Below are 21,437 nucleotides of genomic sequence, written 5' to 3'. Positions count from 1 at the left end.
CACCCATTATTGTACGAGTGGTACTCTATCTACGTTGGGTTTAAGAAAGAGCGGGTGCACCCTGGAATTCACCACTCTTTGTAGCAGCTATGAATCTAATCAAAAGTCAGTATTTTAACCCAATGGACTTTAAGGGCATCTAGGACATAGTAACCCAGCTGTGACATAATGGCATTACTAGGACGCAAGTGACAGAACATATAGAAAATCCTGTGTTTTGAGAACGTGGAGAAATACAAAGGTCTACCGATTTTAGTTAAACTTTTTTAAAAGAGAAGGATGATCAATGAAAAAGCATCGACACAAGGTGTATGAGTTGGTATAGGCTTGCATTCTGCGATATGTACTATATAATGCAAATGGAATACAGCTCTTTTGAAGCCAAAGGAAAATAGAATGATCTTATTATATTACAGAAGGGTCATCTATGTAGAAGGTTGAATCCTTTAAAATAAAATCAGGAAGGCAGCTGGACCTGCTAGCCGAGTTCCAAACAATTGAGTAGAATTAAAATGCCTTCAACTCTGTGAGATAATATCGGTGCAAGACAACAAAATAAACATACTCATTTTAAGACACAAAGGCAATATTATTAGGTTTTACGACAACAAGTCACCAAGGCAGATTACTACATTACCACTGGGACAAAACTAAACTTAGATCTTTGACTGTCTAGCAATTTTAAACCACTCAGTATGGAAGGATCCATCTATATCAATCCTCTCATATGTATGTGCTCCAAAATAATCTCGTTGAGCTTGGACTAAATTAGCAGGCAGCTTGGACCTCCTGTATGTGTCAAAATACGCAAGGCTAGAAGACATACCAGGGGTGCTGATACCAGAGTTGATAGCAATGGATACAACTCTTCTCCAGGCAGATTGTCTCTCAATAATTTCTTTTGCAAATTCTGGATCCACAAGAAGATTAGGCAGGTTTGGGTTTCTATCATAAGCCTTCTTGATACGGTCCAAGAAGACAGCACGGATAATGCAACCACCCTTCCAAATCCTAGTTAACTGCCCCAGTTTCAAATTCCATCCCCTTTCAGCACTCTTTGCACGTATCAAGTTCATACCCTGGGCATAGCTGCATATTTTGGACGCATATAGTGCTTGTCTCACATCATGGATCAATTTTTCCTTATCCACGACTTGGTCAGCTAGCATGTCTCTGATGCCGCTTGATTTGAAGACTTTTGCAGCTTCAACTCTCTCTTCCTTCAGGCCACTGAGGAATCTTCCATCCAAGGACGACGCTATAGTGGGAGCAGCAACTGACAACTCAGCAGCTTGCTGAACCGTCCACTTACCAGTACCCTTCATGCCAGTTTTATCCAATACCTTGTCGACCAAATATCCTTCTCCCTTGTCATCCTTAACTCCAAATATATCTGCAGTGATCTCAATCAAGAAACTCAGCAGCTCCCCCTTGTTCCATTCAGAGAAAACCTGGCATAGTTCCTCGTTGGTGAGCTTCCCAACTGATTTCAGAACATCATAGGCCTCTGCAATCAGCTGCATATCACCATATTCTATCCCATTGTGAACCATCTTAACAAAATTGCCAGATCCTCCCTTGCCAATATAAGTGACACAAGGACCACTATCAGGAACTTGAGCAGCCACCTTAAGAAGGATATCTTCTATGTGTTTGTAGGCCTCAAAGGAGCCACCTGGCATTAAAGATGGTCCATGCCGAGCACCATCTTCACCACCTGAAACTCCCATTCCAAGATAAAGCAAACCTAATTCAGCCAAGGCTTTCTCCCTCCTCTCAGTGTTCTCATACCATTCATTACCACCATCTATGATACAATCCCCTTTCTCCATGTAAACTGACAGTGTTTTGATGGTTTGGTCGACAGGGGCACCGGCCTTAACAAGTATGATTATCACACGAGGTTTTTGGATTGACTTAACAAAGGATTCAGGATCATGGAAACCATATAAGGGAAGATCTCCCTCCTGCTTGGCTCGTTCAACTGTCTCATCAACTTTTAAGGTGGTCCGATTATAAACAGAAATAGGAAATCCTTTCTCAGCAATATTGAGGGCAAGATTTTGACCCATGACAGCAAGGCCAGCTAGGCCAATTCTGGTCAGGGGAGCCATATCAAGTTTCCTGCTCAAACATTGGATTCAGTTTCGGCAGATAGAAACCTTTAATCATACTTTCAAAATTGGTTTGCATAAGAAAAAATATCCAGAAAGCTTAGAAGAAAACATATAAAAAAATTGATGGTAAAAGGCTAAATGCGATGATTAAAAAGGACTACTACCTACAGTCTCAAAATAATACCTTTAGTAATAACAAAATAAAAAAAAACGTTGTGCCTTCAGATATTACTAAAAAGACTCTACGAAGTTCAGCCAGATAAATGTAAACTTACTCATGAACTTGCAACCTAAATGAAGCCAACCAGATTTCAACAAGTTTTGCATAACAACACATGCAACGGTCGAAAACTAAGTCTCGCACAACAACATGGGCAATTAATGTTGAGTGAGTGCATAAAACAGATTCAACAAGAAGGATGTTACATCTCGCAAAACTATACAGGGCACTTAAAAAAAGAAAAAAGCAGCAAGGCATAAGAAAGAAAACCCAGATGGATATGATCAAATCCGAAGACAAATAAATTACAGAAAGAAAACTTTCAGAAGTGGGAGTAAATATACCTTGAAAATGACAGGAAGAAACCCAGAAAAATGGAGCGCGGCTGTTTGTTTGGAAGCACCAAACGAAAGAATTGGATCAAATTTGGGTATCTTTCTTAATTCTTATAGCTCCTAGCATGGAGGCTTCGGTTCGGTATTTCTTACCTGTGGGGTGGACTGGTTGGTTGGCTTGATATTCAAATGGATGAACTGTTTCATATTTGCATTTAACTTCCTCAGTTTCTTTGTTTTGTACATCTTGGTCTTGCTTCGAGTGTGATAAGCTTTCCATTTTTATGCTCCACTTGATACAAAAATAAAAAAATACATATTTTATTAAGGTAAATATCCGGACTAGTTTGTATGTATTTTAATTAATTTTATAAATTCTAAAATTAATAGTTATACAAGTCTTCAGCTACTATGAGAATTATAAAACTAAAATTGATAATTTCTATAAAATAAATTTAAAATGTGACATGTTAAATTATACCTTTGAAAATTAATAAAAATAAACATTTATCATCTATGAGCAACCATTTGATGTTGCAAGCATTTAATGAAAGAAATGTATGGTGGTGTTTCAGTAAGTTTCTAAGAAATCATTTTTTTATTAGTCTAATTTAATTGAATATTAAGCACGAAGAACTAATGTTTGATCTCAAATATCAATCAATTAAAGGTTGATTGGGGAATAAATTCTTGAACATGAAACAATTTCTTTCTTCTTTGGAAAATTAATGGTACATGATCACATAGAAATTCAAACATAAAGAGTAACCCATGATTATTAACACGTTTGTTTTTGTGTTATGTCCTTTGAAGCTCAGTGACATACGAGGTTACGAATGCAAACATGTTAGAATCTAGAAATAATGTTACGAAATAGGCAAATATTGGTAGAAGGATAAGTAATTTTGGCAAAACATAATCACATTCCAACTTCCGAGCACACCACTTTATGCTGTAAAATATAGGTGTTTTTCTTGGTAGATACTTTATACTATAGTTTGTCACGTTAGCAATCATATTATATAATATTTTCATACCACACAAAACCACCACCGAGAGCACGTGTGTAACGTCAAGCATATTAGAGACAACTGAGTGGTAGTTGAGATGGATGGGCGACAAAAACGATGTTATTTTTAACCTTCGACTCTCCACTGATTAATCTTTGGTATTGCGTTTCAGACAAACGGGTAGGTCAAAAATTAAGATTTTTTTTATTTAAAATTATTTTTTTTATGTTTTTAGATTATTTTAATATTTTGATATTAAAAATGATTTTTAAAAAATAAAAAAATATATTATTTTGATATATTGCTAAGTGAAAAAAATCTAAAAATTAATTGTTATCTTATTTTTAAATATCCGCTAAAATTTAGTTCGCTAATCGTTATTTTGTTGTGCGTGTTTCAAAGTGCGATTGTGGTTACTTTTTAAAGTGTTTTTTTTTTATTTGGCAATGCATATAAATAATATATTTTTAATTTTTAAAAATTATTTTTGAGATCAGAACATCAAAATAATATAAATATATTTTTAATGCATCTAAATAATATATTTTTAAAAATTATTTTTGAGATCAGAACATCAAAATGATAAAAAAAACATAAAAAAAATTAACATAATTTTTTTAAAATTTTTTAAAAATATAGGTTAAACAACATTCCCAAATACTAAATCGAGGTTGCAGCACCAGGTACAGGACCATTAAATTTGATTTTTTTTTTTAAAGAATAGATATCAAGGTTAACTTCCTCTATCTCAGTATCTTGCGGTGGAGAAAGTTCCATCCTCAACTAACTATATAAACCAAGAGAATGAATTTTGTTTAAAATGTGTTTCTTGAGAAAGAGACAGCTGTGAACTTCAGGAGTATACTTGGGCTCAAGTTGATATAGGATTAGGCTCCGAACTTCTTCAAAGCCCAAAACACTTTTGGGTTAAACCTCACCCGTTAAGATTTTACGGCACCGGACTGACGATATTATCCCGCGCAAACTAGTAGGAAGATAACGGTCAATAACAACCACATATTCCACCCAACACACCAAAATTCAACATCCTTTTAATCGAAAACGGAAGCCGAAGAAGCCCTCCCTGAGCTGCAAAATCTCAAAAGAATACTCCAAATTGAAACAAAAGAAAGAAATAATATGTTTCCTTTACGGGGCCTAACCTCCACTCCACTCCCGCCTCTCCATCTCAAAACCTCCCATCCCCTCCCTCAACTAAATGCCACCATTTCAAACGCCATAACCAACAAATTCTCCATCTCCGACGAGGACCTGGAATCCCGAGGCTTCAACCTCCACCGCAAGATTGCAGACCTCAATTTGGACCACCTCAACAAGGTCTTCGTAGCGGTTGGATTCCCCAGACGGGACCCGCAAAAGATCAGGCTGGCGTTGGAGAACACAAACTCTCTTTTGTGGGTGGAGTACAAGAAGACCCAGAAGCCAGTTGCATTTGCTAGAGCAACCGGTGATGGTGTTTTCAATGCTATTATTTGGGATGTTGTGGTTGACCCATCTTTTCAAGGGATTGGGTTAGGGAAAGCTGTAATGGAAAGGTTGATGGAGGAGCTGTTAGAGAAGGGTATTATTAATATCGCTTTGTATTCGGAGCCTCGGGTTCTCGGGTTTTACAGGCCTTTGGGGTTTGTGGCAGATCCTGATGGGATCAAAGGGATGGTTTACTCAAGAAAAAAGAATAGCAAGAGATAATTTTAATTCAATTAACTTTGCTATTGTCGTTCTAGATTGTTTTTATTTTTTTGGGGGTTGGTTTTGTTCTGGTGATAGTGATGATGATCTGTGTTTCCATTTTGAGTTGAAGGTTTTGCTAGTATTACATCTCCCTATAGCGGAGAGGCATATATACGATGATTGTTCTGGAAAGAGAAATCTCAAAGCTCAAATTTGGACCAAATCCTCAGCTTTTAAGTAGAACAACCTGTGACTGAACATAAAGGAGTCAGCGCAGAGTTTGTCTATGGATGTGAATTCATGTAGTCAATAGCACAATTCCAGATTTTCACTGCCTTTTGCTATTAATCACAAAATTTGAACTGAAGGCGAAGGAAGGAACAGTCAATGCTGGGTTTGAAATAAACGCGGTTCGTCATAACACTGCTGGACAAGGTAAACCAAAAATCAGAAACGAGGCAAGTCCAGGTGAGTTATGCTTAGCTCAGGTTATGTTAGCTTAGCTTGTCTTTGAGATTGCAATCTGCTTGACTTTGATTCTTGATCGACCAAACCTGATCCTTTTTCTTTAGGGGTTGAGGGCATATCATATATGATACATGAAATTGTAACCCTATATCTTAACAGAAAAGATAAGGTAATTAGGCCAGAGACCGTATTATTTATAATGGAAAGTGTTTTGACATGGTTTGAGCATTAGACAAGCCATTAAAGTAGGGAGTTTCAAAAAAATAAAAATAAAAATCAGATCACAAGTCCTGATCCATGCCACAAGCACAGCTATGCCCTTCCCTTTTCAAGAACATGCTGGGCAGACAATGCATATACCAAACAAATTCGCAGTAAACAAGATGAACACAACAGTTGAAGAGGGAATCAACTAAATTTATCCTTTATTATTAAACACGAGGAATTACAGAAATCTTTGATAAATACAAGTGCGCCAAGGCAAGAACACAACTGCACCCTGTCGCTGTGCCGCTCATGCCTACAACAGTCACAAAGCAGCAGCTTCAGCAAGAAACAAGTCATCAACATTGTATCCGCAACGCTTCGTTAGAAAGCAGAAACACCTAAACAATAGAAGGAAAATTTAAGCCATTACTTTTCATCAATATGTTTAAAATTATGCCGTTAGGAAAAAATGTACGTAAAAGGTGATCTCGGATAAAAAAAAAAAAACAGAGAGGGAGAGAGAAAGAAAAGGAAGGGGGCTTATATAGTGTGTCCCATATAGAATAAATGAAAATAACATTTTTGAAAATGAATGCAACCCAAAATCCTCAAAATCAAGAGATAAATAACAAATTAAACCTGAAATATTATTAATAACAAACCCCAAAAATCAGGATCTCCCACTCCAGTCTTCTCTTCTGCTTAGGCAGCCAAATTTTATATTATTTGGAGTTGTGTAACCGAGGACGATAATCCTCAGGATGCTAACTACTGCTAATTCTATGGCTTTTAACTAAATTAAAGTGCAGTGCTATGCTATCTGCCATCTGGGTTTATTTATTTATCTTGCATGATGTGATTGGAACAAAATAAAGTAATAAAATCCATGAAATTAGAAGTCTAAAACCCAGAGGAATTGAGAAAAGGAAAAGCCATAATGGATGAACAGAGAGGTGGGGGTGGTAGTAATAGTACCATTGGATGGTGGAGAGACGAATCAAGAGACATGCTTGACGTTGTAAATGAAAACAGCAGAGCAAAGAATGGAAGCAATAAAAGCGAAAAAACCCAAACCAATCACCAAGGAAATCCCTGCCACCACCAAATCCATTATGCACTGCACACTCAATCCCATCGGCAGCACCATCTTCTACTCTGTCTACAGTAGTTTTCGCCCTACTTGGAAAAGAACCCCGAGAAAAATGAGGGAAATGGTTGAATGAATTTCGTAAAAGAAACTGAGATCTGTATCCAATTTATAAACGGAGACGCTTTTTTTTTTTTTTTTTGGGAATTGCGAAAGTTTTAGACACATGATGATGATGATGCGTGACTCAATCCAGATTTTTGAAGAAGAAGGGCCCGTTGCAGTCTGGTGTGTAGTGGCAGTGTTGGCCCTTTTTGAATGAATTATCTACGGGTCTCATATGGATCCATTTGGGCCTTGTTTCTCTTATTTTTGGAGTTTGGAGCTGAGAGGTTTTCTTTTATTCCTTTTTTTGTTCCTTGACGATGAAGTTTTTTTTTTTTTTTTAAGTATCATTTTTTTCTTTCTAGAATCAACCTGGAATCATGGTCGTTTCTCCCCCCCTAATTTTTTTTTCTTCATTTTTTCTCAATTTTGTGAGTAGTAGGTTTCGTAGTAATTAATAAATATGATATGTTTCCATTTCTCTCATGCGGATAATAAAAAAAAATTAATAATTTAAATACTTAATTGAAAAAAAACACTCAAAATAAAAAATAAAAATAGAGATAAGTAATTAAGAAAACAATGGAGACATAGAAACTCAAATAATAAAAATAAATTGAAAAGCACTAAAGTTTGTAAAATTTTATTACTCCCATTTCATTTTTTATAGCTTTGAATATTTTAAAATTTTTTGTTTGGAAATATATTAAAATAATATTTTTTAATTTTTAAAACTTAATTTTTATATTAATACTATAAAAAATCTAAAAAACTTAAAAATTTAATTTTAAATTCAAAAATATTAAATTCAAAAATATATATTTTAACCATATTAATAAATACCCGTAAAACCAATAAAAGGTGCAAGGTAACGAGAGCATATCCCGCAGCACCTGTTTGTCGGTGGTGCATGGTATCTTATTATCAGGCGATAAAAATCTTTAGACACATTTTCTAGGAACTCGGAGGATGGAACATGTCTCCTCATCCACAGTAATAATGTCTCTGTCCTCTGTGCACTCCATTATTTCCTAGGGCTTATTACCACCTCCATCCATCTTCTTGACCAAATTTATGGTATTGATGCAAGCTCTAAGCTTTTTCTTTTTTAATTGTGGTATGGATTAGTTTCTTAAAGTATTCTTTTTATTTAAAAATATATTAAACTTATATTTTTTTTATTTTTGATATAAACATGTTAAAACATTTAGGAACATACAAAATATTAATTTAAAATAAAAAAAATAAAAGTTTTTAAAAACACATTTGCTAGACGCACAAATAAACACTATCTCTATCCTTCTTCTCTCTCTCTCTCTCTCTCTATAAGGGTATTTGGAGTATTTTAAGCTGTTGCATAACTAAAGATGACCCTGGTTAATTTCTGCTTGGAGAATAATATTTGATTTAGAATATAAAGATGGCCATGATTCCTTCTGGTTTTTCAACGATCCCATAAAACTCAAGAAATAATCTCATTCTGTTAACAGCCATAAGAAATCAATGATACTCATCGGAGAATTGCTCAAATCACAAACACATGTGCATCTGTACAACGTTTATACGTACAAAGCAGAAACCGCAAGCTCACAGCATATGAAATGAAGCTACTGTAGTGTATGTTTGGTTCATTGGATGTAACACTGGCCATTTCTCTCTTGCCAGTTGCCCCTCCTCCCCTCCACTCTGTGCCACAACGTTGCCAAGTCATTCTTTTCAAAAACCGAGTAGAACTGCACAACAACCTTATCTCGGTGAAAATAACTCCGTTGACGGAGTGCCTCTTCTCTTTTAAACCAAATTTGCAACCAGGCACTGATCATGTGAAGAAAAACGATAATCCATACACAGCTAGATAACCATGCCCAAGATTGATAGGTGTCTATCACAGGTAAGGGAACATATGATCCTCCTTATCAGACACAGCAAGTACAGCTAGCTAACTAGCTTCTCATCACTTTGGCAACCCCTTGACCGCATCATCAGAAAAGAAAGAGGAAAGGAAGAGGAAAACATAGTCCTCAGTGATGTCTCTAAATTGCGATGTTCCCTAGGGAGGAAAAAGAAATAGAAAGCAGTGACCCCAAGTGGGCATCCGGCAAATGGCAACGTAATGCTTTGACTTTTCGCTGCATGATTTCATTGCTCATTTATGGAGCCTTACTCTCTATCCCAAGCCAGTCTCACTTCTCAATATACTGCTACAATTATACTCGACAGGTAGCAAACCTTTCCATCGCCTCCATTTATCTTCACAAGTTCTTCCTGTCTTGAGCAAGAAAATAGCAAAGAAGCTTACTTGCTTTATGATAGTGCTATTTCTTCAACTCTCATTTGCAAAAATCCAGGCCTATTTCAGCCACCACCAGACCAGAATTTATACCATAGGAACCATTTTCATACATTCCGATTGGATCATCACCTGTGAGGTTGTATTTCTAATCTCTCATAAGAAGAAAAAAGTAAATTTGACTTATTACTATGGAAGATTGCAAGTTAATGTCTTTGTTTCTGTTTTTGTAGGAGGAGCCAAGCATAAACAATGATGGATCGTGCTCTGCGTTAGAAAGCGAAGAGTGTTTGATTAGAAGGTCCATGGTTGATCATACAGGCTATATCTACACACAAGATATAAGGGGACCATGATCCTTACACCACATTTTTCTTTCCCTCTGTTTTTAACTCTCTTTTTTGACCAGTGATATCTGGGTAGTAATCAGTTTTACATTTTCATTTAATGGCAGAAATGAACTCACAGTTTTGAATTGATCAGATAATCATAACAGATTATCCACCTGTAATATGTCTTCCACTGCTCCACTATAAAATAGCTTTAGTATAATGACTGTGCATTTGGGCACCTATTGTTGTTCGCCATTTATTTGGCAACACCATTAAAAAACATATGGATTGATGATTAAAATCACTGATCTAATTTATACATCTTTTCCCAGTATATGTTTTAACCTTTCGTTGATTTACGAGGATCAGTTCCAGTTGTAAGTTGAAGATTTTTAATATTTCTTGCAAGAATATGGATGCATGACACTTGGAGCAAAGATGCGATAAGGAAAGTGCTAGAAAATTTAGTATTCAAACAGCAAATTAAGGAAAACGGAAAATAGAATACAAAAACACGGGGTTTATATGATTCGGTTAAACTTTCATTGATTTTGCTGAGATTCGTATTTTTGTTAGCTTATGATGATGCTTTACGGACTCTGAATTTTTCTCCCCCATTAGCCAACCAAGCTCTCCATCAACTTTAAGCACATTGACTTGCAACTCATTGCAAATTGAGATTTGGATAGTTTTCAAACCCACTATGAAATCGTGGAAAACAAAGGTAGCCACTGAATTAGTTCAGAACAAATACATGAACTAGAATGTTCATTTAAAAACTTTGGAAGAAGAATTTCTGATCAAATGGAGAAGAACTTTTTAGGCGATCTGCTATTATCCTTTCAGCCTGCACAAGGATTGAAAAAAAATCCAGCACAACGGAGATTTTGTCAAAATATGCGGTTGATTTTGTTCAAGTCAACCATGAAACCATCATGGCACTAACATTACCTCATATATTCGTCAGGATTAGCGTCAGGGCACGTTTCATTTATGTCCTTTATCTATAGGAACAGAACCTTATGCAAAAAAAGAAGAAAGATAGGATGCGAGGAATAGACGGACTTGCTGATGTATATGCCATTATTACAGAAAGGAACCATCGCAAACAACACCTGAAGCAAAGGCTCCACTATTCGTGAAAAAACTAAGTAAACTCTACTCGGGCAAAACCAAGTTAGGCAGGGCAACGATGTCCTCACAAAAAGCTAAGAATAGCACTTGAACTGTTTGAGGGCGTTTTAGTGGATAGCCTTTTCAAACGTTTTTGCTTCTTGTAGTAGTAGTTGTTATTCGTGAGATTAGTCACTACCACCAGCACCTCCACCACCATTTGTCTTATTGCCCCTGCTATCGTGAGCAACACTTGACCTAGCTATGGGACCTCCCTTTGGCTCGGCGTGAACGGAAACTGTTCTGACAAGGTCCACCACTGGCAGGAATTTCTTGTTTCTTCATCATTTTTAAGTACACCTGAGAAAAGTATCGCTTACTGTTACAGTGAATGAAACAAAAATTTGTAACGTCAGAAATCATTATTTGTTTCTCATTTATTTTTCTTTCCTTGATTTTCCATTCTTAGGTTTTGTCGAGTTCATGTGCGATTAATGATTCTGGTTGACTCGATTAAACTTTGATGGGTTCTTAAGTTAATGATAAAAGTCGTTCAGGCATTCTTAGTCTTTTATATGTTCCTAATGGACCCTTTGGATATATCATTTTCAAGTAGTAATTTTGTTTGCTGGTTGCACTAATGCATACGCGGCAAGAAGATTGATTGCAAGTAATTTAAAAGGACTTGATTGTTTTAAGGAATGCGCAGGATGATAATGAAGCCAAGGAGGGGAATGGTTAGAAAGCTGTTATTGCAGATGGAAGCTAAAGTTAACATCGATAATCATCTCAAACAGAAGGAACATAAAGTAGCTATTATAATGGAAAAAGATCTCTTGTTTTCAGTGAAGCAAGTCTACAGAACTAGTGACAGATTGGTCTGAGGATTCAGCTCTGACATGGGCTGTGTTGCAGGGGACCTCTTCAAGATCTCTTAAAGCAGTGGCAGTGTAAGGGCTGCCAATTTGCAGGTCAGTAAGCATTTGGCGAATATCAGAAGCTTCTTTTTTGAGCCGTGCATTCTCTTGAAGAACCCGGTCATGACTCTCAGACACGTGATTCAGCTTGTCTATCAGATTGTGGTTCTCAGTTCGCAGCCGAACTACCTGAGTCCATAGCTCATCTAGGTGCTTCTGTTTCCTCATCCTTGACCTGCGAGCAGACTCTCTATTGGAAATCATTCTCCGCTGCTTCCTCTCGTCGATGATGCTGAGTTGGTGCTCCTCAGATTCATCTGAAGTTGAGTTGTTGCTGAGACTCGAGGACTGTGGAGTGAATTCACGAACCGGTTGAGGGAACGATGAGCTCTGCAAGTTGTTCAAGAGTCTGTTGAAATGGAAGGCTGGTATGCTGCTTTGTTGCATCATGCCGAAATTAGGCGGGAATGGAATCAGGCTTTGATCAGGTGCTATATAGTGAATTCCTGTGAGCTCGCCTGGAAGCATGGCTAGAATTCTTGAGAAGATACTTCAAGGGTTTGTAATCGGAGATTGTGGTAATGAAGAACATCATGAGGATTGGAGGGGTTTTATAGTTGAGAAAAGGCTAATGAGGTGGGCCAGTTTCAGCAACATGTATTAACAGTATCAGTAGCTCACTGAGCAGAATTTAAAACAATTATTGTGAATGGTAACATAAATCTTGTTATCTCATGTATGCATATTTAAGGATAGAAATGCACACATCCACTAAAGGCAATTGGATGCTGTCTTCAGACCAGGTAATGAGATGTTGACACATGCTATTATATGCATGTGTGCTTGCTGTTTATGTATGTGTGTATGCAGCTGGTAATGCAATCATAGAAATTTGATCATTTGGATAATCATTTGGCCGAGATATGATGCTTGCTACAGAAAAGTTGATGATGCGGGGAATGTTATTATTTAAATGTGAATGCTTTGGAATAATATAATAAGAAGGAAGGAGAGAAATGACGTCTTAAGTCAAAATCTCAAAGAAGGTTTTCCTCAGAAGCCAGCACAATTTCAGTTCCCCACTCGAACTTAAAACTCCACCAGCCAATAATAATAGCTTATGCTCTATGACGCAAGGAAGTTCAGTTTAAAAGGTAAGTAAGTGAAACAATACTACTGAGTTTGTATGACCATTTTGTTTTTTTTGTTTTTTTAAAAATTAATTATATTTTGATGACTCGTTAAGCACTTGCAATTTGGGATTAGAGGGTCCGTCAGAGGGGGATTATCGATTAGTTAACATCAAGTACCTAAATCCCATCCTTTTCATTTTTCTTTCTAAAGCATTTTATGGAACCTGAGCCTCCGGGCAAAGAAATACCCTGCCCAGGTTCCTCTTGATCTTGTATTATTCTGTCAAGGCAAAAACACAAGTCGTTGAAGCCACAGCCTTGGTGATATTGTTTGTCCAATGTCAAAATTGAACTATAGCAATGTCAACTGAACAGTTTGCCTACATGATAAGGAAGAGGAAGTCAATGGAGTTCATTATTTTTTGTTTCTTCTTCTTCTTCTTCTTCAAGGTCTTAAACCATGTGTTTTATTAGGACCTTATTACTAGCGGGGAGACAATGCTTTTATCAGTAACTAGACATATCAGTCCAACTGTAGAGCAGTTCCCTTGCATCATTGTGATGTTGGGGAATATGTGCCTCTTCAAGAATATAAATTTCTGGCTTTCTTTCTTGAAGCCTCAGCACTAGGGCATGCACATCCATTAGAGCTCTGTTTTTTTTCGTTTTTCTTATTTATCATATGCCCGGCTTCTCATCTACATCTCCTTCTGGCCCACCAGTTTGGACTTTAATATCAAGAAGATTAATATCATTAAAAGAAGATTAGATCAAAAAAGTCTTAACAAATCTTAGAGGTAGCAACTTGCAAACGCAAGTGTGTGTATGCTATTTGTTTAACAGAGCTGAATATTCCATTAATCCCTCTCTCTTTAGTTTCTGCAATAAACTATGCTCGGTTTAGATGATCCCCCACTACGAACTTCACTTCAACTTCCTTTCAGCTCTTAAATTCTTTTCTAGATCAGAATAAAAGTTAGGGATGATCAATTAAACAATGATATTTCATGAAGCACATCCACAGAAGGCGAAGCTCAACTTGTGTTTGGTCATCATGGGGCAGCCGATTATTTGTTTCTTTGTGAAACTTTTATTGGCTTCATATTGGTCAATGTGCATGATGCATTTCCATGATCTGAAAATTAAGCTGCAAATAGATTTGGCAATCTCCTCATTAATTATTAAGCTTGGTGATGGATACTTTTTTTTTTTGGCCCCTGAACTTGCATTTCTCTTGCAACCTGCCAAAGTTACTTGCTATTTCTACAAGATTGTGCATACAAAAGCTGAAAAAGAGGTAAGAAAAACAGAACATGAAAAAGAGTCCTGCTTTCCTTGCTGAACTTTTTTTTTTTTTGGGATGTGATGGGAGCCACTAGTGACTGTCCTTAGTATATGGACTATGGTAGTTTCACTTTTGGTGGTGTATTTAGTGCAAGAATGACATGGTGCAAGTAGAGAGACAAGAAAAAAGTACTGACCACGCCCCTTGCTTTTGATGGAAATCCATACGTGCTACTTTTGCTTATAGCCACAAAAATGGAAAATATGAAGCTGAAGCAGCCATTTAGTTGTGATTTACCGTAATGGATTTGACATTCAGTAGCTGAACCAATTCAGACACTCAATTTGTAAATGAAGAACATTTCTGCAAAGAAAAGGAGGGTGAAAATCTTGTTTATACCATGTAAAGCCTGCCAAACCAAGTTGGACAAGACATGATAGACCGAAGGCAAGTTATGTGGTAAAAGCGACACAAAACTAAGATGTTCCATGGCTGCAATTGATAAATGTGAGTGCCTAGTACATGCTATTTCAGGAAGGTGAACGGCATGCCAGCTATAATCTCATCAAGTACAAGATGCAGCAAATGAATGTTAAAAGAGATCAGAGGACAAATCTTGTCCTTTTGGATGTGATTTTCCAGGTTTTCCTCTCTTAAAAGAGATCATGGAACAAAAGGAAGCATCAGAATTAGAACCTGCAATACTTTTTAGACCCGAATCGTTGCAGAGGAGCATTTAGTGCAGGGTGTCATTGGTAAGGTTAGGCCTCTATAACATGCACGATCATTACTCTAGCAGAATCAGCTTTATATTATACATTTTCATAATATTGACTGCACCGCTATCGTATCTCTTGCTGTTACTGCTACGATGCTACAGAGAAAAATAAGAAAGTGCCTTGTTATCAATAGATCCATCAAATCATATTTTGCATGATAAACCCTCAGGAAATGCCAAAGAATGCACAGAACAACACTATGCAAACCCACGCAAGAATAAAATTCATGGAGATGCTTTGATTTGATTAATCATTGAACATATTGGAGAAGGGCTAATTCAGGGTCCTACCAATTAATAGGAAAACAACAAAAACAGAAAAAAGATATCATCAGCAACCAATATAGCTGCTGCAACTTGTTTTTCTTATCCACAATTACGAATCTCCCATCTATACATTCCTAGTCTAAACATATAGCCATAGCTGAAACGCAGACACGGAAAGAGAAGGCACCGTCAAAATGACTATGAGTGCCAGGTACGGAGGGGGACTGGATTTAAAAGCTACCATATGGTGCCCAAGCATCATTTTTGGGAGGGTAACACATAGAATTGAAACAACTGATCATGCTCCCTGCTGGGGCCATGAATTACCGTGGGTGCCTGGCGCACCTCTCTTCCACAAAATTGCACCGCCTTTCAACTAACCTCCGATGAAGGCCACTTGCATCTTCCCCCCTTTCTTTGACTAGAATGGCACGTACAGGAACAGGCATACGAAAGCAGGATTCTGGCAAGATTATTACTTAACCTGCGGCTCCATAAGTTATATTCATCTCTGCGTAGTTTGGATTTAAGCCTGCATTTCGACTTGAATATATGAATTCTATATATGCCCTTTAAATCTTAATTTCACAGCAAATGAACCGGGGACATGGTGATCAATACATTAATTAACTATGTAACTAATATGAAAATTAAAATCTGGGCCAACATGTGTGGCTTTTTACTGCTTTTGAAAGATGCATGCAGTTTCTATCGAATTTCTGTTAGACAATTGACATTTTGTTTCATGTTGTTTAATCAAGTATTGTCTGTTTTCTTTTCTTTCATTTCTGTTTTGATTTTGTTAAAGTAAATCCCTTGTTTTTCTGATGTTGTTGCTGAGATTAGTGGCAGCATATTCTCCACTATAGTTAGTGGCTAGTGACAGCATATTATCCACTACAGTTAGTGGCTGATAACTAGGGATGTTTGTTAAGCTTTCTCATGTATTTAAAGACATGTAGTTAATGAAATACTTACTGAGACATTTTATCAAACACCTTGTGTGTAATTCGTGTTCTTCAATACCAACATTGTTGTTCTTGATTGTGCATCCCTTCACCTGCACAAAACACAGCAACACAAATTGTCAACAGTGGTATCAGAGCATCTCAGATCTTACAGGACCAAAACACCTTTTTTTTCAAAATCTCAAAAATGACATCCAACAACTTACTTTTAAACTCCCCCATTATATTTACTGGTGAAAACTACCATATTTGGTCAGTGAAGATGCAAGCTTTTCTTGAAGCTTATGATCTTTGGGAAATTGTTTCCGAAGACAAACCAGTAGCTCCCTTACCAACAAATCCCACTATGGCTCAAATCAAGTTCAGCAGTGAGGAAAAGGCAAAGAAATCCAAGGCGAAATCAATCATCCAAAATGCTGTGGCAAAAAGCATCTTCTACAGAATTATGGCATGTAATTCAGCCAAAGAGGCTTGGAACAAACTAAAAGAAGAATACCAAGGCAGTGACAGAACAAGGCAAATGCAAGTGCTGAATTTGAAGAGAGATTTTGAGGCACTTAACATGCAAGAAGATGAAACAATCTCTAAGTATTCTGATCGAATTTCACTAATTATCAACAACATCAGATTACTTGGAGAAGACTTTCCTGACAGTAGGATTGTGGAGAAGGTTCTTGTGACTCTTCCTGAGAGGTTTGAATCCAAAATCTCCTCTCTAGAAGAATCAAAGGACCTCAGTAAAATCTCATTAGGTGAACTAATGAGTGCTCTTCAAGCACAGGAGCAACGAAGAACAATCAGGCAAGACAGATTGACTGAAGGAGCCTTTTATGTGCAAAAACAACAAGCTGGAAAAGGAAAGAAGTTGCCTAATCTGAGATTCAAAGGCAGAAATGAAGGGGGCAGCACTAGTGAAGCTTCAAAACAAAAGAAGTTTCCTCCTTGCACTCACTGCAAAAGAAACACACATTCAGAAAAATATTGTTGGTGGAGGCCAGATGCAATTTGTGGAAATTGCAAGCAATCAGGGCACATCACAAAGGTCTGCAAGTTCAAAAAATCAGATCCAAAACCTCAACAAGCTCACCTAGCAGATGAAGTTGATACACAGGAGGAGCAATTCTTTGCTGTCACTTGTTTCTCAACAAATGATCCAGCTGATACTTGGCTTATTGACAGTGGATGCACACATCATTTGTGCAATGATGCTGGAATGTTCAAAACCCTTGATGAATCTTACAAATCCAGAGTAAAGGTTGGCAATGGAGAATTTCTGGAGGTCAAAGGCAGAGGGTCAGTAAATGTTCAAACAAGTTCAGGTATCAAAATCATTCCTGATGTGTTATTTATACCTGAAATCAGTCAAAATTTGTTGAGTGTTGGATAAATGATGGAGAAAAACTATTCTCTTCAGTTTAAAGATCATAAATGCATTATCTTTGATCCTTCTGGAGAACAAATGTTCTGTGTAAAGATGAAAAACAGAAGCTTTGTTGTTGACTGGGATAAAGTATCCAATCATGCATATGTGAGTGCTACTCAGGATATTTCAAATCTTTGGCATAAAAGATTTGGACATTTCAATCAAAAGGGCTTGTCAATTTTGAAACAAAAGGAAATGGTTGAAGCATTGCCCACATTGAATGGTGAGATTCAATTGTGTGAAACATGTCAACTTGGCAAGCAATCAAGGCCACCATTTCCTAAAAGGCAAGCATGGAGAGCCAGCCAAAAACTTCAGCTCATCCACACTGACGTGTGTGGACCTATGAAGACAGCCTCATTATGTGGTAACAAGTATTTCATTCTCTTTATTGATGATTATACTAGGATGTGTTGGGTGTATTTCATCAAATTTAAGAGTGAAGTATTTACAATCTTTCAAACATTCAAAGCTTTAGTTGAGAATCAAAATGACATGCTAATTAAATGCTTAAGATCTGACAATGGTACTGAATATACTTCAAATCAGTTTCTTGAGTTTTGCAACAGCAGAGGCATTGTGCACCAGTACACTACACCATACACACCACAACAAAATGGTGTATGTGAGAGGAAGAACAGGACAGTAATGGAGATGGCTAGATGTCTCTTACTTGAAAAGAAAATGCCAAACAAATTATGGGCAGAGGCAGTCAATACCTCTGTTTACTTGCTGAACCGACTTCCAACCAAAGCACTGGAGGACAAGACACCATACGAAGGCTGGAATGGTGTTAAACCTGCTGTAGATCATCTTCGAATCTTTGGCAGCATATGCTATTATCATATAGCTGAGCCAAAGAGGAGCAAACTTGACAACAAAGCTCAAAAGGGAGTTCTTGTGGGTTATGGAATAACAACCAAAGGATACAGAATTCTTTGCTTACAAACAGAGAAGGTAATTCTCAGCAGAGATGTGAAGGTTGATGAAGCAATCACATGGGATTGGGAACATCAGAAAAATATGATTTCTGATCAACCATTCACCATTCAGCCCCAGCCAGTAGCTGATGAATCAGTGGATGATTTTCCAGTTAGAGGCACAAGATCATTGGAAGATATTCACCTAAGATGCAACATGGCAATCCTAGAACCAACCAGCTATACTGAAGCTCAAGAATTTCCAGCATGAAGGAGAGCAATGGAGGCAGAAATGGAAATGATCAACAAAAATGCAACATGGCAGCTGATTGAAAGGCCTAAGCATCGCAAGGTGATAGGTGTAAGATGGGTTTTCAAAACAAAACTCAATTCAGATGGGTCAGTATGCAAACACAAGGCTAGATTGGTGGTAAAGGGCTATGCTCAACAATATGGTGTGGACTACCTAGAGACCTTTGCTCCAGTAGCAAGGTATGATACTATTAGACTTCTCATTACACTTGCAGCACATAACTCTTGACAGATTCACCAACTTGATGTCAAGTCTGCCTTCTTGAATGGATTTCTTGCTGAAGAAATCTTTGTAGAGCAACCCGATGGGTATGCTGTTAAAGATAAAGAAGATCATGTGTATCTACTTAAGAAGGCCTTGTATGGGTTGAAACAAGCTCCCCGAGCTTGGTATGACAGAATGGACACACATCTGCTTCAACTTGGGTTCAGCAGAAGCCAAAATGAAGCAACTTTGTATGTGAAATCATGTGGTAACCATTTTCTAATTGTATCTATTTACGTAGATGATATGCTTATCACAGGAAGTGAACTTGGAATGATCCAAGAGTTCAAAGATGAAATGAAGAAGATGTTTGAGATGTCTGACCTTGGAATGATGAATTACTTCCTTGGAATGGAAGTGATGCAATCCAGCAATGACATTTTTACATGCCAAAAGAAGTATGCTTCAGACATCCTAAAAAGATTCAAAATAGAGGATTGTAAACCAGTAGGGACTCCTATGACAACAAGTATCAAGCTTAGCAAGGATGATGAATCTGAAAAAGTGGATGAAAGTTTGTATAGAGGCTTAATTGGCAGCCTTCAATATCTTACAGCAAGTAGACCTGACATATTATTTGCTGTGAGTATTCTTTCAAGGTTCATGCATTCTCCAAGGGAGACTCATTTCATTGCAGCAAAAAGGATACTTAGATACATCAAAGGTACCATTGATCTTGGTATTTTCTGTCCAAAATCATCAGAAGGGGCTGTGGAACTAAAAGGCTATACTGACAGTGACTGGGGAGGCTGTGTTGATGATTCAAGAAGCACTTCAGGGTATTTATTCTCACTCAATTCAGGTGTCTTCACCTGGAGTTCAAAGAAGCAAGAGACAACAGCTCAATCCACTGCAGAAGCAGAGTACATTGCTGCTGCCGCTGCTGTCAACCAAGCAATTTGGTTGAGAAAAATGTTAAAGGATTTGGGACATGAACAGGTTGAAGTTACTAAAATCATGTGTGATAACAGTTCTGCAGTATCAATTTCAAAGAATCCAGTCTTTCATGGACGTACAAAGCATATCAAAATCAAGTTTCATTTTATTAGAGAAGTTCAACAATCTAATGAAGTGATGCTGATTCATTGTTCTTCCGAAGAACAACTTGCAGATATATTTACCAAACCACTACCTAAAGAGAGATTTGAGACATTAAGACAAATGATTGGAATTTGTCGTCAAAATGTCAAGGAGGAGTGTTAGACAATTGACATTTTGTTTCATGTTGTTTAATCAAGTATTGTCTGTTTTCTTTTCTTTCATTTCTGTTTTGATTTTATTAAAGTAAATCCCTTGTTTTTCTGATGTTGTTGCTGAGATTAGTGGCAGCATATTCTCCACTATAGTTAGTGGCTAGTGACAGCATATTATCCACTACAGTTAGTGGCTGATAACTAGGGATGTTTGTTAAGCTTTCTCATGTATTTAAAGACATGTAGTTAATGAAATACTTACTGAGACATTTTATCAAACACCTTGTGTGTAATTCGTGTTCTTCAATACCAGCATTGTTGTTCTTGATTGTGCATCCCTTCACCTGCACAAAACACAGCAACACAAATTGTCAACAATTTCTCTCCATTTTCAGTTGCATAATCATCTTTTTTTCACGCGTCACCACCTGAAATGAGGCTCCTGAAAATTCCATGAGGCCACAGGACACCACATCAAAGTCTGTTTTCAAACTTTTTCAGGCTTCTTCATCATGGGCTTGAAATTTTTTGGTACCATCATCTCTGTTACCGTGTGTGCATTGTCTCCACCTTCCCCCCACTCAAACAACCCAACTTTATTTTTTTCCTCTCTTTCCCTCACAAATTTTCTAAATGGGGTCATCGCATTTTGTAGTGATTGGTTGAATAAGGATAAGCTCTCATCATCATCTACCATTTGTCTTCCCTCCTCAGCTATTTTTTTTTTCATGATCTCTACATTCTTTAAAAAGCCAACACACCAATACATATTTTATAATCTTCTCATTACCATTGTTGTCCACGGCATGTAACTTTCTGTTTTATAATAATGATGGTGGACAGTGCATTGAGAATAATATTACTAATTCGCACGCATGCATTTAACCCTGCTCACGTATGATCTTAAGGTCGTAATCCGCTAGCAACGTGGATATTAAAAGTTGTTTAGCTGTTTCTAAAGGATCAATTGTCGACATTGTTTAGTCACTAATTTATGTTT

At 37.2% G+C, this 21,437-nt stretch overlaps 4 protein-coding genes and 1 long non-coding RNA gene across 6 annotated transcripts; 1 reads left to right on the top strand and 4 right to left on the bottom strand.

The window, feature by feature from the left end:
• Window positions 1–373: 373 nt before the first annotated feature.
• Window positions 374–2,897, bottom strand: LOC118039987 (6-phosphogluconate dehydrogenase, decarboxylating 1). The gene is made up of 2 exons (XM_035046842.2): window positions 2,682–2,897; window positions 374–2,124 (listed from the first exon to the last, which is right to left on the bottom strand). Exon 2 carries the CDS (start codon window positions 2,112–2,114, stop codon window positions 657–659), a length of 1,458 nt encoding a protein of 485 aa, XP_034902733.1. The 5' UTR covers window positions 2,115–2,124; window positions 2,682–2,897; the 3' UTR covers window positions 374–656.
• A 1,789-nt stretch (window positions 2,898–4,686) lies between these two features.
• Window positions 4,687–6,057, top strand: LOC118039988 (GCN5-related N-acetyltransferase 1, chloroplastic). The gene has a single exon (XM_035046844.2). It carries the CDS (start codon window positions 4,823–4,825, stop codon window positions 5,390–5,392), a length of 570 nt encoding a protein of 189 aa, XP_034902735.1. The 5' UTR covers window positions 4,687–4,822; the 3' UTR covers window positions 5,393–6,057.
• Window positions 6,058–6,199: 142 nt separating this feature from the next.
• Window positions 6,200–7,466, bottom strand: LOC118039989 (uncharacterized). Of its 2 annotated transcripts, none has more exons than XM_073410732.1 (2): window positions 7,025–7,466; window positions 6,200–6,362 (listed from the first exon to the last, which is right to left on the bottom strand). In XM_073410732.1, the coding sequence occupies exon 1, from the start codon at window positions 7,194–7,196 to the stop codon at window positions 7,047–7,049; it is 150 nt and encodes a 49-aa protein (XP_073266833.1). In that variant the 5' UTR covers window positions 7,197–7,466; the 3' UTR covers window positions 6,200–6,362; window positions 7,025–7,046. The 2 variants fall into 2 exon arrangements, with proteins under 2 accessions (XP_073266833.1, XP_034902736.1); XM_035046845.2 differs by having other exon boundaries at window positions 6,200–6,447; window positions 7,025–7,435.
• Window positions 7,467–11,703: 4,237 nt separating this feature from the next.
• LOC118039990 (basic leucine zipper 43) lies at window positions 11,704–12,534 on the bottom strand. The gene has a single exon (XM_035046846.2). The coding sequence runs from the start codon at window positions 12,419–12,421 to the stop codon at window positions 11,819–11,821; it is 603 nt and encodes a 200-aa protein (XP_034902737.1). The 5' UTR covers window positions 12,422–12,534; the 3' UTR covers window positions 11,704–11,818.
• Window positions 12,535–15,357: 2,823 nt separating this feature from the next.
• On the bottom strand, window positions 15,358–21,437 carry LOC140955840 (uncharacterized). Its single transcript, XR_012170469.1, has 3 exons — window positions 20,866–21,437; window positions 20,700–20,781; window positions 15,358–16,416 (listed from the first exon to the last, which is right to left on the bottom strand). It is a non-coding gene; the product is annotated as an uncharacterized lncRNA (long non-coding RNA).

Source organism: Populus alba, chromosome 8 (assembly GCF_005239225.2).
Source record: "Populus alba chromosome 8, ASM523922v2, whole genome shotgun sequence".
Classification (NCBI taxonomy): domain Eukaryota; kingdom Viridiplantae; phylum Streptophyta; class Magnoliopsida; order Malpighiales; family Salicaceae; genus Populus; species Populus alba.
The sequence above is the reverse complement of the archived record's forward strand: the minus strand, read 5'-3'. Positions and strand labels throughout refer to the sequence as shown.

Bases quoted from the DNA above. Each gene is read 5' to 3' on its own strand.
- LOC118039987 (XM_035046842.2), bottom strand. From the start codon at position 2,114: ATGGCTCCCCTGACCAGAATTGGCCTAGCTGGCCTTGCTGTCATGGGT.
- LOC118039988 (XM_035046844.2), top strand. From the start codon at position 4,823: ATGTTTCCTTTACGGGGCCTAACCTCCACTCCACTCCCGCCTCTCCAT.
- LOC118039989 (XM_073410732.1), bottom strand. From the start codon at position 7,196: ATGGTGCTGCCGATGGGATTGAGTGTGCAGTGCATAATGGATTTGGTG.
- LOC118039990 (XM_035046846.2), bottom strand. From the start codon at position 12,421: ATGCTTCCAGGCGAGCTCACAGGAATTCACTATATAGCACCTGATCAA.